General features: G+C 47.7%; 1 protein-coding gene across 1 annotated transcript in view; it reads right to left on the bottom strand.

The window, feature by feature from the left end:
• Positions 1–362: 362 nt before the first annotated feature.
• Positions 363–17,363, bottom strand: part of UBE2QL1 (ubiquitin conjugating enzyme E2 Q family like 1) — a 43,326-nt gene continuing 26,325 nt past the window's right edge. The window contains exon 3 of the mRNA XM_026455696.1: positions 363–1,739. Within this exon, the coding sequence (XP_026311481.1) occupies positions 1,608–1,739 (132 nt within the window). The 3' untranslated portion in view covers positions 363–1,607. The remainder of the gene's footprint in view (positions 1,740–17,363) is intronic.

Genomic DNA, 17,363 nt, shown 5'->3' with positions numbered 1-17,363 from the left:
CCTCTTGGATCTCTGAAAACCTTGAACCAATGGGCAGCTTCCCAAGTAGGCAAAACTGCCTGAAGAATTGAATATATTATCCCAGAAGACTTCTCCTCCCTCACAGTGGTAAGATACAATTGGCAACATCTGAACTTGATCCAATCATCCCTTCAGCTCCTTGGCTGTTTCTGGGGGCCATTTCAATCTACCCAATTTTTGCAAAGACTATGGGTTTCTAAGACTCATTTCCGGTACCTGACTTAGAATGCTGCTCTGGAATTACATGTTGTAGTATTTGCAATATTTAAAAAATTTAAGAATATCTGACATATTTTAAATGGAAGGATAGCCCACAATGACTGGATCCTTGAGGCAGTGTATCAGGTATGCATGATTTTATTTAAAATGTGTCCAATAAGACTTTCCACTTGGAATGAACATTTTTACCTCTTTCCTCATATTATTAGAAACAGTATTTCCTCATTTCATGGAGTTTCTTAGAAAGTTCTAAGTAACTTAACAGAAGGGAAAAATGAAATTGTGGGGAGATTAAATAACAGGAAGTTTACACCACAGCAAGGGTGCTCACCCATCCCAGTTTCGGGGGACACACAAGTGACTATTGGGTGAAAGAGACCCGGTCATGCAAATCATCATATGATCACTTGGTATCCTTTGGCAGTTCTGACATTCCTTGTCACTAGCACAGATAATAAAATGAGTCAGATGACTGCAGTGAATGGGAAATCGTCTTTTGCTTTTGGTGGTGGAGAGAAGACAGGAACACAAAGGCGTGGCCTTAGGACCATTTCCTAACATCGGACGAGACTGTTCGCAGCTGACCACCCGTTGCTCTGAGCCCCAGAGGGCGCATCTGGTGTCCACGCCACCGTCTGCCGGGGGTGGCCGCAGCGTCCTCTACCTTCCATCTAATGGCACTGGTTTATCTGTGGACAGCAGCACACCACAAATCAGCATCGAGGGCACATTTCCACCAAGTGGGCAGTTGTGGTTTTAAATCACTAGAACCTGGCAATGTTAAATTTGTGTTTTCATGAGCCAAAGGTCATAGCACAAATGAGGTCTAAATGTCATCACAGCGGACCATGGGCCACAGAAAGACACATCTTCAAGTTATGTTGACCTTCCAGGAAGAAAAACAGAGATACAGAGCACAGCAAACACGTGCCGGGGACGCACGGCGGCGATGCACAGCGTCCCTGTGAAATATGAACGGCGCCATTTACATGGAAATGGAGCCAGCAGGGGCATTGAGTTTCCTGCAGGCTCGTCGGAGCTGCTGTCATGGAAAGAAGCTCAGGGCAATGTGACCGGGGTGGGCAGAGGGGTAGGCAGGCTGGGAAATGTCACCATCTCAACATGTGTTCTAAAGTGACTTCGAGGTGATCATTCATTTATAATCGAAACATAATCCGAACGGCGTTTGCTTCCTCTTCCTCTCTGTAAACACATCTGTTCATAAATAACTTAAACGTCTCCTTGGCATTCAGGATGCAGTTCTGGCTGGAGTAAAAAAGGGTGGAGGATGCACAGCGTTGAGGAGATGTCAGGGTACTGGTGTGTGTGTGGACAGGCGCTTGAGCGTCTACTGCACGTGGCAGACATCAGCCATCGGACACGGGCGGGGTGACCCAACCATATTTTTCATGTGTCTTCACCAAACTCTTAAAGGTAGCTTCAGCTTCCTTGCGACTGAAGGACTTTTTGGATTTGCCAGCTTTCCTACAGATCCGTCCCTGCGTGAGATGAAAAGAAAAAACAGGTTAGAAGGTCACTGGGAATTCTGTGTCCTACCATCTTTATTAAAAACACACGGAGTCGTGGGGATTTCTGATGTCTGAATCAATGCAATGCACTGGCCACCAGCAGGGTGGGGGCAAGCCTCACTGCCCAGATGCAGAACAATTCAGCTCTGGCACCAAACAGATGGGGCAGCCTGGGGCTGGCAGCCTTCTAGGGGAGGGGGGTGCTGTCTTTACAAACCCACACACAGCATTGGCTGAATCCGAACTTGCTCACTCCACGGTGCTGGAGAGCAATCTCTGGCCCAGTTCCTGAGACACGCAGGAAGGACCGGCCTTATCGAAAGGGCATCACTTCACAGCCAAGCACGTTCTCCCTGAGGCAATAGACTGTTCGAACTTCCTTTCCCTCCCTCCAAAGAATGCCTTTAATTACCACTTCAGAGTCCATCTGTGGTAACAGTGAAGATAAATGTATTTATAGAGAGATGTGTATATTTGTATATTTCTACAAATATTTAAAAACTCTCTTTTTTAAAATTCAAGTTCCGGAGCCATTAGTGAATTTATTGGAATTCGTGTCACTTCAGCACCATTTTGTGAGGTGACGGTGGACATTTTCATGGAAGAAGAGACCTGTCCTCGAGGTCCAAGAGGGGGTAGAGGTCAGGGCAGGTGCTTTGTCACACAATCCCAGGAGGGGCTGGGGCTGGTGGAGAGAGCCACGTCCCCTCACAGTGACCAGGCATGTTCTGCTCCCAAGGACAGAGCCCTCGTCTCTGCAGTGGTCAAAAGGGACTGACGTATCTTCAGATGGCACAAGAGGGCTCTGGACTATGAGAAAGAAGAAATCAGGCAACACTGCCCATGTGACAGTATCTCGGGACGCCCTGGAAAATGTGGCATGTCTGGCACCAGAGGGGAGGAGCAGATGGAAGACAACCAGGAGTTGGGGTGACGCTGGCCTCAGTTGGACCTGTGGTAGCTCTCACTCTTCCGGTCTCAATTACTCTTCATTAAGCCTCTTGGTGGATCAAGTGAGACGTTCCCTTAGCCTCTGAGGCACATTTACTTCCACTGAGCCTCCCCCAGGCTCTCCTGGACGATCTGCTCCTCTCCTTGGGCATCCCATGTACATGTTTTGCAGATGGGGCAGAAATGCCTGGAAGGACCTGGCTGAGCTTCATCTACTGGCAGGCGCATGATTACCAACCATCGCCTGCTGTTCAGGAACCTTGGCGAACAGAATTTCTCTCTGAACAGACCCTCTGCACTCCCAATACGGGGCACTGGTGCTACAGCACAATTGTGGGCACATACTGGGATGTGAACAGGGTCCAGGCCTCCCCACCAGCAGCTCCAACACACAGCAACCAGGCATCTTGGACAGCCATAGAGGGCAGAAGCCACATGGGTCTGTGTGGCCACCAGCAAGCACGATCCACCCGATCCTGGCTCTCTAATAACCCACTGACAACTCCAGTGGGAAGGCAACTGCAATGACCTCCAAATCTGCTGGGCAGACGGTGCCCAGTCACCTGAAACGTGGAGGGGAAGAGGCCATTTCACATGCCTGTATTCGGAGCCTACCTAGGCTTCCTTTTCAATAATTTGTCTTTTCAACAGTGGACACACAGGCTGATCCCTAGTTGAGAAGTCAGGAGTCCAGGGTTACCAAACTCTGCCTGCTCTGGATATCCCTCTGGTTTCACTTGTGCATCTGTCACTGGGGGCAGCAGGACTTTTCCTTTTTAAAAAAAATTTTCTTTTTATTTTTCTCTCTTTTTCTTTCTTTCTTTCCCTCCCTTCCTCTCTCTCTCTCTTTCTTCCTTTCTTTTTTTTGACAGGATCTTGCTCTGTCATCCAGGCTGGAGTGCAGTGGCACGATCATAGCTCACGGCAACCTGAAACTCCTGGGCTCAAACAATCCTCCTGCCTCAGCCTCCTGAGTACTTAGGACTACAGGTGTGAGCCACCGCACTTGTCTAATTTTTTATTTTTTATAGAGATGAGGTCTCATTATATTGCCCAGGCTGGTCTTGGACTCCTGGCCTCAAGTGATCTTCCCACCTCAGCCTCCCAAAGTGCTGGGATTACAGGCAAGTGCCACCATGCACACCTTTTCAAAAATGCTGTATAGCTCACATCAGAAGAGTTGCTAAAAGGATGAAGGAAGATCGGAGGAGAAGACGACAGGAAATGGCCATTTATTCACTGCTGGCAACATCCCCATGCCTCACTAGGATTGACTCCTATTTTGAGTTTTATAACTTCAAGCATATTTGCTTATGTGATATAATTATACTTGATAAAAAGAGACCACTCAGAGCTAATATATGCATAATCATCATCATTGTGGGCTGAGATCAAAGTCCAAAGTTATCTTATTAAACATATGAAAACACATCTTTCACATCTTTGAGAGGATGTTAGCATCAATTTCTTCCTTCTTTTTTTTCTCTTGAGACACAGTCTCGCTCTGTCATCCATCCAGGCTGGAGTGCAGTGGTACAATCATAGCTCAGTGCAACCTTGATCTCCTGGGCTCAAGAGATCCTCCTGCATCAGCCTCCCAAGTACTTGGTACTATAGGCATGCACCACCATTTACAGCCAGTTAAATTTTTTTTTTTATAGAGACAGGGTCTCGCTTTGTTGCCCAGGCTGGTCTCGAACTCCTGGGCTCAAGCAATCCTCCCACCTTCATCTCTCAAAGTGTTAGGATTATAGGCATTAGCCAGTGTGCCCGGCCAGCATCAATTTCTACATCAAGTGACAGCAAATATCAAGGGTTGACTTTTTGGCTAAAATGATTTTTTTAACCATCTCTATCCTTTTTCTCTATAATACTGAAAATCTATGGTATTATATGAAAATCCTGAGCTAAAGGTAGCTAGACAAATAGAGGCTCACAATCATATTGGAATATTCTGTGGCTTTTGGCATGAATCCACACTGTGCCTACTCTTTGTGAAAGTCTCAATTGTTACAAGAAACAACAAACAAAACCCCAAAGGAACAGACCACTCTTTGTTGCCTTTTCTTCCCTGTTAGAATTATGAACAGAAAGTCCCAATGCTTAGTCAATTCCATAACCGGGAGACAGAGCCCGTTATGAGTCAGTCAGAGGCTCAGCGCATTTATTGCACTACACTGTTGATAAGGAGCTCTCATCTCATCTCCTGTCTCTTACACCCACGTTTACAATTAACAATTTTTTTTTCATAGGTTCATCTGATTCTGATTGACTGTTTAAATTTGACACAGTGAAATGCTGGACTTGGAAGACACTCCCTGCATTCCCCCTTTATTTCCTGGCTCTCCCAGTGTCACAGAGCTATTTTTCTGACATGCCCTTGCTGTGCCCACTGCACCAAGAAGAGGGGGACCCCTCCATCCCATGTTCCCTGCTTGCTGCAGATGTTTGGGCATTCCCATTCATCCTTCCAGGATACAGTCTCTTGAAAAGTGAACTTTTGGGAATCAAGTGCAGACAATGTCATACATCATGACGAACATCCAATAAGATAATGCATTTGAAAACACTGAGGACTTTGAACTTCATACAATTAATAGCGTTTTTCTTATTCTCATAACACTTACCTTTCTCCCTTGTCCAGTTCTATTTAATAATCAAAGAATCTAGTCTGAGATATTTCCTTTGAATAACTCTCATTTCTCCTAAAATATCTCTCCTCGTGCTTAATGTTAAAAGGCGTGGATGTGACTTTTCACTCATCCACTACAACAGCTTTGTGTTATCACTCAGCGTTTACAGCAACACTTTTGATAAGTAACAATTTCTCTCTTTCCTGAGCCACACATGGTAAGTGTATATTTATGAACAACCACAGGATTTTGCCCTCACCACCTTAAAAGTCTCACTGTAATATCGAAGCCGAACAGTGTTAATGAGAATACAATTCTCCAGGGCTGCATCTGTCAAACAAAACCACTAGGTGGTACTTTGATTTGATTCTTTTTTTCCCTTATGGCCTTTTGAGGGCCAGTAGCAATGATTCAGCATGAAAACATTTCAACACAGCTAATAAGATGACAAGTGCCCCCAAACTTAAGTCCCCAGTTCAGTCCCCATGTACTTGAATTTCAGCCTGGCACGTCTGCATCTCCCTCAATTGTCTAATGTTTCTCATTCATTCATTTATGTATTCATTCAATGTGTTGGGTGCCGGGTCTAACAAGACAAAGTGATGCCAGGTCCCTGCCTTTAGGGCTTAGAGTCCGTTACGGGCAGATAACCAGGCATATTGCAGCTGCTGGGACAGAGGGTGTGGAGCAGGCAGGGTCTCTCACTCTTGGTATTGTTGGCATCTTGGGCCAGGTAATTCTTTGCTGTAGGGGCTATACCTGCATGGAAGGAAGTTAGCAGCACCCCTGACCTCTTCCAACTAGATGCTAGTAGCATCCCATGAGTAATGATAAGAAATTGTTTCCAGACATTGTTAAATGTCCCCACAGGAGCAAAATCACTCCTGATTGAGAACCACTGGTGTGTAGAACTAAAAGAGCCAGAGACAGGAAGAGTCAATTCATTCTTTATTCATTCAGCAGTCGATTGCTGCAGGTCTCCCCTCAGTCAGGAACTGTGCTGGTGACCGGGACTGCAGAGCTTTCTAAAAGGAATAATTCTGGTCCTCATGGAACTTATAGCCCAGAGGGTATGATGGATTCTACATTGGGGAAGAGAGAAAGGAAGGAGAGAGAAGAGGGGTGGTGGTAGTGATCTGTGTGTTCAGAAATATTTCTATTGACAATAACGTAAGCTGAGCCTTGAGACATAGGTGGGCAGGTGTTTACCAGGCTATGGTGGGAGAGGACAAGGGGTCCCAAATGGAAGGTGTGAAATGGCTCACTATACTCATGGAACGATGGACAGATGCTTGGGGAAGGGGGAGACTTGGGCATGGAATTTAAGAGTGTGTGTGTGTCTGTGTGTGTGTGTGTGTGCTTGTGTGTGTATTTGGTGGGGAAGAAGTTGCATAATTAAATAGACCTGGCTTCAAATCCCTGCTCCAATACTTCCTGGCTGTGTGACCTTGGGTGAATCACTTAACCTCTCTGAATTTCGATCTTCTCATATGTAAAATAAGCATTATAATAGTATTATGTGGCACTGGATTCTATATGAATTTAATATGTTAAAACATAAAAGATGTTTTGCTCAATACCAGGCACAGGGTGAACACAATAAATGGAGCTTCTTATTTTTTCAACTATCTCAGAAGGTCTTTTCCTTTGGTAAAGATAGTTTCATTCTGTCCTCTTGAAAGAACACACAACATTTCTGTCTTTTCATGTACATTTTGGGACTTATTCAGTCACAAAAATGTCCATAGGCAAATAAAGTATATTGCATTTACATGGCTAATTTCTTAGACTTTTGAATTATGTCTGTCTTAACAAGTTGACATTAATACATCATTTCTATACTTATTACGATTAGAGTTCTTCTCATTCCTTTTCATTGCAAACTTACTTTCTTGGTATTTTTGTGTTTCCCTTGCCTATGAATTACAGACTTTTGCCCTCTAAAAATAGTTAAAATTTTCAGACTCCTTACGTAAAGTTTTGAGTTTCCTGAACTCATTTCCTGAGCCAAAATTACAGAGCTGCTACTTGTTTTTAAAGTCTTTGAAGGAGTAATTGTCAGTCTAAAAGCACTCATAATCTTGAACTCCCTGACATGGGTTGTAAACATGTGCAGGACTCATTTTAGGCTTCCCCTAAAACTTCTATCTGGGGGCAAAAATTAAAGCTCACTAGACTGTTGGCTTGAGGAAAACCAATGCTTACAAGCATCTTTCAAAGGAGGTCTGCTTTGGAACGACATTGGGGATTTCACCTTTCTTTTACGGTTTAACGTTCAAAGCAAAGCCTAGAAAAAATTCAACTTGTAAGTTTCTAAAGGACAAATGAGACTCTACAACAGATTAGACTCTTCTAAGAAACACATTCCCAAATCAGATCAATGACACTTAAGCCACTGACAAGCAGGGGACTTCAGCTGGATCTGGTCCGATGAGACAGGAAACAAAAGGATCCAGAGATGGTGACTATAGCCCTTATTGTGAGTCTGGGTGTGTGTGCATGTATGTATGCACATGTGTGCGTATGTGAGCATGTGCACATGAGTAGTGCATGTACATACATGTGCATTTGCGTATGTGTGCACGTGTGCTCATTTGTGTGTTTGTGGGTACTTATGCACATGTATTATGTCACATGTGAGCATGTGTGTTCATGTGTGCACATGCAGGTGGCTATGGTGGGGACCATATGTGAGCCTCCCTGCTGTGGAGCGGCTGCTGACTAGAGTCCACAGTAACCTGAGGCAAGGCTCTCAGCTGAGTGGAGGGAGCCCCAGGCCACATGAACCGGTTTGATGGGCAGTCCCTTTGCACAGGGAAAGCTTCAGCCTGGTGGGCTCCGAATCTGCCAGAACCAACCAGAGTCGACAAGTAGAGAGGGCTGGGAGAGCAGAGACAGGGGAGGGGAAAATGACAGGGTGGGAACATGCTGTCGGAAACGATGAGCCGCCAATAAGGTCATGTCGAGGTTCTGTCTGAAGTGCAACCCCAGAGACTACTGAGTCGCCACACCGCCCACAAATGCCGCGGCGACTGCTTCATGCTCAGCCTGACTCTGATGTGGGGCTGCTGCGTGGCTGTTTTCACATCCCATCTCATTAAATGTTGACCTTGGCAACCTTTGCAATGACTAGGAAACTGGGCTTCCATTAACCAACTTGCCAAGGGCTATAGAAGAGCTGGGTTCAAATCAAGGACTCCTGAGACTGAAGGCAGAGGCACCACAGAAGAGTATGCATGTGGCCTGAGGGCACGACGAAGGGCGAGATCAAAGACAGGTAGCCTCAGGGCCAGGGCCTGTGGAGGGCCCCAGAATCATCAGGGAAAGGGCTAGAGGCAGCCACATGGGCTGGCAACTCCCTCCAGGAAACCAGGACTTGGAGTATGCAGACCAGCCCTCCCTGCTCACCGCCCCTCTGATGCCAACATGGGGCACGCTCAGGCTTCTGCAATCCCGGTTGGGTTTCACTCAAAGTTTGTGCCCAATATGGCTTGGGGTTCCTCTCATCGTTCAGACACCAATAGCAGACTCATTCATACACACCCCCATGACTAGTTGTGATTTAGTTCCTAGATCTGGTAGCTAAAATATTTGTTGGGTGGTTTCTGGAAAGTGTCAACTCAAAACAGTCACCTCAGAAGCCATAAACGTGATCTTTCGGTTACACTTTGAGAACGCACTGTTTGCCTCAGAGACCTGTTGACTCATGCCCAAGCCAAACACATACAGGCGACCAGAGAAGTGGCTTCACAAAGTAGATGACTAGAACATCCCGGCAGACCTGAGGCCATAGAGGACAGTGCATTGGGTGGTGGGCCATGAGGGGCCACATGGCTACGTGGACCAGCCACACAGGGACCAGCCACAAGGGGACCAGTCCTTGGCGTGGCTTTGGGTGGAAAAGACCACTCTCCTCCATGGCCCTGCTCCCACCTTGATAGAGATAAGTAGTTTCTGCAGAAAAAAATGCACTGTGAAACCCATTCCCATTATAGTCAAATCTTGGCTCACTGCAACCTCTGCCTCCCAGGTTCAAGTGATTCTCCTGCCTCAGCCTCCCAAATACCTGGGATTACAGGCCTGCACTACCATGCCCAGCTAATTGTTTTTGTATTTTTAGTAGAGACGGGATTTCACCATGTTGGCCAGGTGGGTCTTGAACTCCTGACCTTGAGTGATCCACCCACTGTGGCCTCCCAAAGTGCTGGGATTACAGGCATGAGCCACCGTGCCCGGCCAGGGCTCTCATTTTTAAAGGTGAGTTTGAGCCCATCAAGATGTGGAAGAGAGTGTACAGAACACGGTGAGTATGTCTTTTCTTCTTTGGGTGCTGACAAGAGCATTGGTCTGATCAGAGAGTGCTGGACTCGCAGCAGGAGGGCCCTGCTGGTGTGGTGGGTGGTGAGCAACCATGGATGTGCACTTTTCCCAGTTGGAGCTGGGAGACAATATGAAAACATCTGGAATCTCTGCAGGAGCAGGTGTCCTCTAGATGCGAGTGCCTCTGCTTGGGCCTTGCTGACGCTGGAGCTGGATCATTCCCAGCTTGGGCCCATTCTGCAGGTGGGAGCACATTAGGCCAGGTTTTCCTTGTGGGTGGGTCATTTGGGAGGTGGTGAGGCAGTCAGTTTTGGGGTGTTGTCCAGTTAGATTATTGTCATGGTCCAGAGAAGATGGCAAGGGCCTGGCAGAGGCCACTCAGTGAGTCCGACTAAGGCCACGTGGGCAGGGCTGGGGGAAGGATCAGTGGGAGGCCTGAGCCACTCCAGGCTTCTGACCCAGGAGGAACAGGTTTTCAGGACAAGATATCGAGCTCTGTTCGGGTTGGCTGGCTTTGAGGTGTGCACAGAAATCCAGGCAGGAGGCTGCTGGGTATAATGGTGGGAGCTCACACCAGGGAACCTAAATGATGAGGTTCCACAGGGAGAGGTGTGTGGGGAGGGGCGCGTGCCTCCTCTCTGCTCTTTAGCTATAGGCCTCTGAGCAGGCCACCCTCCCTGCACCTAGTCGCTGCACCTGTGTCACTACCTGCCCACACCGCCTGCATGGGGACAATGAGCACTTGGCATGCAAGGCAAGATGGGATGGAGGTGGTGAGCCACTATGCCAAGTGACCCAGGGCCAGGCCTGCAGAGAGACACTGTCTTAGGAGCAGGCTGTGGGGTCCTGGGAGGATGGGTGTGTTTGGCTGGGGACAGTCAAGAAGAGAAGCAAGAAATCTAGGAAAGGGGGATTAGGGCGGGTGCAGCTGCAATGAAGCATGCACAGGTGAAATGGCCCGAGAAGCATGCTCTGGGCCAACTCTTGGAAAACAGTCATCTGAGATGTGTGATGGTTATTTTGTTTAGAATAATATCAAAACTTTGAAAACTCTTTTTGACCTTATTTTTTAGCACTCTTTGCACATTAAGAAAAATCTGGTTCTTCAAAAAAGTGTAGCTTAGCCATGAACAAGTTCAAAGAGAGCAACTTGTAACCCCCAGAGGTTTATGAAATACTTGCCACCCCACAGACCTCAAACAGGGTATCAGGTAATGCTGGCACTCAGAAACTGTTTCTTCAAACGGTGAACCCTCTCAGGATGACAAAGCCAGCATCAGTTTCGTGTACGCTTTGGTGATACGCATCAGGAATTAAAGCGAAGCCACTCTACTTAATACCACACAAAATCCTCCAGCTCCGGCAGCACCAAAGGCACAGTTTATGGGTGCTTACAAAACAGAAGCAGCGCTTGCCTCTACATTTTAAAGAAAGTTCTAGCAATGACTGAATCTGTTTTGAAACAGATGGTACTTTCTTGGTGGAAGCAAGCGCAGAAAAAGGAACTGTTTGCTAAAAATGTCATGATACGAGATCATTCTCTCAAGGTTATTTTTTGGAGATCCCACTAATACTTATACTTTTGCATAGGCAGCTGGATCCCACTGGGTTTCATTAACGTGCACTTTAAGACAGGCAAGTGACAGATATGCTCATTAATGGCATCGTCGTGGCTGTACCAAGGGCTTTCTGAGCCAGGCCCTGTTCTCAGGATGGGGCAAACACTCTCACTAAACCATGCCAAGACTCCACCAGGTGGGCTCTGCTGTTATCAGCCCTATTTTACAGAAGAGAAAACGGAGACACACAGATCAATAAGGTGCTTGGAGTCACTCAGCTAGGAAGTGGCCAAGGGCCAGGATCCCAGTGCAGGAATTCCTGGCTTTGGAGGCCATACTCTGAACCCCAAGGCCAGGCCAGCTCTCGGAAACCTGGGGAAGGGTCACAGATTTAAGAGAAGGCAAACAAGTACTGATCATTCACTCAAAACAAAAGTGACCTGTCTGGCTGTGCCCCCTGGCATGGGACGCTCCTTGGTCACCACTTCCCTGTGTCTCTCTCACCATCATCTCAACAGGGAACTCCTGGCCAGCCATCCTGTCGTCTGCCACACGGTTTATGTAAGCCCCGAGATGATCAGGGCCCTGAGTCCACCTTCGCTACGTAGATTCCGGTCTGTGCAGCACATACGAGGGCCTTGGCACACACTTCCTGCCTAACGTGGTGAACACGGCGGGTGACCTCCCTGGTGAGTCTCTGTTCCGAGATGATGGGGGCAGTCTGTGTCTGTCATTTTGGCGAGGTCCAGAATTCAAAAGGAAGCTGCTTTCCATGGGCTGCACCCAGGACGCTGCACTGCACTTTCCCGGCTGAAAGACTTACTCAGCGCAAAGCAGACCCCTGTGTTTTCTCCTTGTGAGATCATTCCAGCTGTCTTCACGGAGGATTCTGGAAAAGTCTTAATAAGCACAGCCCCTGCCCTTGTTACGATGGACAGACTCACCGGAGGATATGGACATCAGCACCTCTTCATTTCCTTCAACATTTTACTCCTCAGACTTGGCTCCATTAAGGCACACGTTTCCCTGACTAGCCCCAGAGACCCCCGCTTTCTTACTGAAGTTGCTCCTAGTTGAGGTCAGCTCTGTCTGCTCCTATGCTCAGTGAGTGACTTGCAAGAAACAATGGTGTTCTCCTACCCAACTTGACCTCTTAGATCAGAATCTGACCAGCTCTTTTCTCTGCACAGTTGGTCTTCCTCAGCGTTCCGTGTTTTTCCTTCTTCTTGGAACACATATTGAACAGCAAGAGAATCCAGGGCCCCATCGCTGTCTCAGCCCACCCATTCTCTGTGGCTCAATTCTCACTTTTGCCCTCCTGGTCCAGCGGTTGGGACTCCGCTCACTCAGCCCTGTGGCCTCCCGTCCTGTGTGTCCCTAGATGTCCACGGCTGCCTCCAGCCTGCCACTCCTCCCTGATTTCAGGATTGGATACTGGGGATCCAGCTCACTCCTGATGCTGCACAAGACAGAAGGGACGCCCCCAGGGCAGGCAGCTCTGTCATGAGGCCTGGCCTTCCTCACTCCCAGGAAGGATGAAGCCCTTGAGCAGGAGGGAAGCAGAGTGGAGTGAAGGGGTGCCAGGGAGATCAGATGCACCGATGGGCACCCACTCACCACGTCTCCTGCCTTTTGCCTGTTTCCTGACAGAATGCATCTGCGCTTCCTAGGACCACTCTCCCACGTGTGCAGGAGATCATCCACCTGCCACCCTAAGCCCTTGCCTGTAGTCTGCTGTGACTTTGATCACCCCTGCCATTGGGTGATTGGGACACTTCATTTCACAACTGCTCTGGCCCACCCTTGCTGCAGAACAGTTCTCTCAGCACAGATAGTAGGTACGGCAATGCTGTTGAAGGGAAAAGACCAAAAAAATGAAGGAGACCAAGAATGTCACTAGGAAATGTGACAGGAATCAGAGCCTGGGAATGAATTTGTCAAAACAGAGGCAGCCACCATTCACTGTCTGCCCCTGCCAGCAGGAGCTTCACAATTTGGACCAAAGAGTCCAAACTTAGTTGTTCTAGAAAAATTGCATCAAGAAGGAACGCATGATTTTCACAGGCAACCCAGGTAAACGGCACCTGGTGCTTTCGCTGCTGAGATGCCTTCAGGGAGGCTATGCGCTTGACGGTGGCAGTTCACAGCTGCACTGTCTTTCCAAGCCATGTTACTTACAATGACAGAGAAAGCTCACGTCACACAGCATGCTCAGCACTGGAGTTTCACAATGCAGAAGGAAATTTAGCAACGTCAAATAAATAAAGTAAATGAGATTTTGGAACCACTGGAAGTCTTCAGATATATTTTCAGGGAAAATTTCAGTGTGAAAATATTATGATTTGGGCACAAATTCTATAAAAGATAGGTTACTTTTTCAAATAGTCTGTTTTTGCAATAAAACACAGCAATAACAAGACTCTACATGGATTATTTACTTCACCTACTGTGATACTTTTCTGATTTTTAAAAGAAGGAATTGTGCTTATAAAGATAATGAGATTTAATTTATGCCCCTAGAGATCCCCAATACCTGCCAAGCAGGTATTTGACTTTGTTCCAGGAGGATGGGTTCCGGGGAGACACCAGGTCTGCCTTTTGTCTGGCTTGCCTTCTTGAGGCATTGAGTGAAGCTGCAACTTGTGCGATATGGGATATGGATGAAACCTCCTGGAACAGCCTTGCATACATAATTTGTTTCCAAAGAACCACCCAAATTTGGTCAACAGTCCACTTGGTCTTTGGCTTACACGTGCCACATGGGGGAACTCTTGAAATCCCCACCTGCAGCCTCTCCATGCCACCCAAATGCCAGTTCCACACACCCACGTCCTGCTGGACACTGCCACCAGGCCAGCAGCTGCTGTCTCCATGTGGACGTTGTAAGATCTAGCTCATCAACTTTCTGCCTAAATGGTCTCTCTTTTAACCTCTTTATTTTGAACAAAGTCCCACTGACTTCTAGTCAACCATTTCCTTAAAGTCTGGAATGTCACCAAAAGCCCAGGTAAAGCCTCTTGGGTTTTGGAGGTTGGGGTGGTGGTTGTAGGGGCTCTGGGAGCACCTGTCCTCAGCAGGCTGACCTCCAGGCGCACCTGTCCTCAGCAGACTGACCTCCGGGCGCACCTGTCCTCAGCAGGCTGACCTTCAGTGCAAGGGGTTGTGCTCCAGACACAATTCACCAAGAATCTTTGTCATGACTAAAATGGTGACTTGGTCTGCAATGGTGGCAGGGTGACTGGGATGAGGTCACGGCCAGGTCCAAGGTCAGTTTGTGAGGCCCAGTGAGGTCTGGGGGGCACGTGGAGGTCAGGATGGAGAAGCACACAAGGTGGGCTATTTGAGACAGTGTCATGGTGATCACTGGCCCTGAGGGTGGTGGGCGCTGGTGTAGGCATGGGGTGTGTAGAGGGTCCTACTTGCTGCCCCCGTCCCTCCCCAGGGCACTCTCATGTGACCGTGGGCCTCCAGCACTGATGTGGGCTGGTGGTCTGTGGGCTCCCATGTGAGCCATCCTGGGGAGGATGGGGTGAAGGTGGGAATTTTGGGATCCCTGGAGTTGGGATCTGGTTTCCAAGGGGAAGGGGATGTTTCCACTCTCTCTATGCCAAGAGGGGGCCACTCCTGTCCTTGTGAATGGCAAATCATTATTGGTGGCAGCTAGTATCCAGTGTCCAGTGAAGACAACGCAGTCTGTTTTTATAAATCTCAACTACATTTTCCTGTGAGGAAACCCATTAATTAGCGAGTGGGCAGTTCTCATGTGATATGACCGAAGGTCACTCCAAGCAATGAAAGGAACCAAAAGGTACTGTCCCAAACCTGCCATGTATTCGCAGAGCGTGCTTTGCTTTCTGCAGCAGTTCACAAATATTATCTGGTGAGCTTAGGAGCAGGTAAAACAGTGCACACCTGAGGGGTGCCGCATGTGGCTCTTTAACCGGCCCCCCAGATGTTTCCGTTTTATGAAGTCATTGTCTCATTGAGTCAAGACAGCACAGCCCTAGCAAAGCTGCTTCCTGCAGCAACACTGACCCAGTAGCTCCGTGACCCAGAGGGCAAACCCCAAATACATTCTTAAAACAGGAGGTTTTCCCCTGTGGGAAAATTAGAACTTTAAGTGCTGAAAAACTTTTCATAACCAAACACCTCATAATAAGCTGGAACCTTGCTTGGTGCCTTTGCCCCGAGGGCACCACTTTGACTGCTTTGTGCCTTGGCTGCTCCTGAGGTGCTACTGAAGTGCAGGCTGCAGAGGCAGCGGAGGCAGCGGAGGCGTCTCCTCTGCACAAACATCAGGACCCCCCACCTCCCTGCTCAGGCCCTGCCTGCTGGGAAGAAGGAAGCCCCAGTGCCACTGGCTCCCTGAGCTTTCCAGATCCTCATCCATGACTACGCAGGCATACCCCACCCTGATTTTGAAGTCCCAAAACTGTTTTGAGCCATTTCAATGGGTGCGATGAACTTAACACAAGTTATCCTGATGTACTTTAAAAAATAAGTGTATTTCATAAAGCATTCTTTCTGACAGGTCTTGGGGTGAAATCCAGCACCTATTAGCAGGGTCCAGTCCCTGGAGAGCCTGTGCATTTCTGTGCCAGAGCTGGTTCTCCAGCTTGCTCTACAGGGGCGGGGCTTGTCTTGTGGGCGTGGTCCTCTCCACTGCAGGCTGGAGGGCCAGTTCCCTTCCAGCACCTGACAGAGCTTTACTTCAAGGCCAAAGTCTAATGCTCCCTTTACAATGCCCCTGCCTCCTCCAGCATCGCCCCCTATCCCCCACGCTCACACTTTCCCGTCATTGGCCCTGCCTTCCTACCCCTGCCCTCGGCTCACACTGGTTTCTTGTTAAATTAAGAGCTCTCAGTGAGACCCCATCCAGCAGTGTCCTACAAATACTGGATAAAAGGAATGGACTGAAGCCATTTCAGGCCTACACAGTATCATTCCACCTTTCCAGATTGGCTGATGTTATACAGGTGATGGTTCCAGTGTAAATGAAACCCAGAACACACTTTATGTTTGCAAGGAAACAGGGGGCAAAGACATGACATAAAATAGCTTAGTCAGTGTAGACAAAGCAAGTTGGGGATCTCTGCAGAAAATGCTGTGTTCCATTACCATAAAAGAGTCCTAAGAATGTAATCAAGAAAGGAAGTTGATTCTAAATTCAGATTCCTAGTCTCTGGTTGAAAAGCTTAGAAAACTAAGGGACTGCTTTTGATTGACCTAATAAAATTAACAAGAGATTTTCTATAAGCAACTAGGATGGCTATTATTACTTTTAGGTCATGACTTTGGGAGATGTTCTGATTTTAATTCTTTTATTTGTATAAGGGCATTGCAATACACTCTTGGCTTTTTGATTAAGAATCGTAATAGCCAAATAAAATAATTCAATCAGTAATTTTTACAAGTGTCACTTGAAATCTTCAAACACTGTTTATTTTATGATAGAATGTGGGGAAAGCTGCGCCAGTCACTGCCTCAAGGACTTCACATGCACACACGCTCAATCCTCATCGGGGAAAGACTGCTCCAGCCTCTCCTCAGGACAGAGGCATGGAGGTACAGATGTAAATTGCACAATGCCATGCAGCTGGTAGGCGCTGGAGGTGGGATGTGACCTGGTGGGACTCCAGTTGGGTTCTGGAGACCGTGCTCACAACCCCTTCTCACCATGTGTGACAATGGAACCTCCAGGTGATGCCCCACCACGCATTATCCCAGTACTCAAGTGCTCATTGCCCTTCTCTGGTGCTCAAAATTATTTACATTAGGAATGAATGACGAAGCCTGTGGGGTTCTCACGACCAGTCTGAAGGCCCCTGCGTGCCACAGTTAGAATTCCAAAGAAAGGATGGTACGCATGTTGTCATTTTCCAAAATGTGTCCCACACAGTATTTCACATGTTATGTCATCCAATTCTCACCCAGGAGGGAGATGCACTTGTGATTTTTCAAATGATGGAGTGAAGAATGAAGGAGCAAGTAACTTCTCTGCGGAAGTAGAGGCAGGAAGAGGCAGTGCCTCACCAACCCAAGCCTCATCCCGGAACTGGAGTTGGAGCCCTGTGATGTCTGAGCATTGGCAGGAAATATCAGCACCTTGCTGGCTCTGGGAATTTTTCAAT

Source organism: Piliocolobus tephrosceles, chromosome 4, assembly GCF_002776525.5.
Source record: "Piliocolobus tephrosceles isolate RC106 chromosome 4, ASM277652v3, whole genome shotgun sequence".
NCBI classification, from domain to species: domain Eukaryota; kingdom Metazoa; phylum Chordata; class Mammalia; order Primates; family Cercopithecidae; genus Piliocolobus; species Piliocolobus tephrosceles.
Note: the sequence above shows the minus strand (reverse complement) of the source record. Positions and strands in the feature narration are given on the sequence as shown.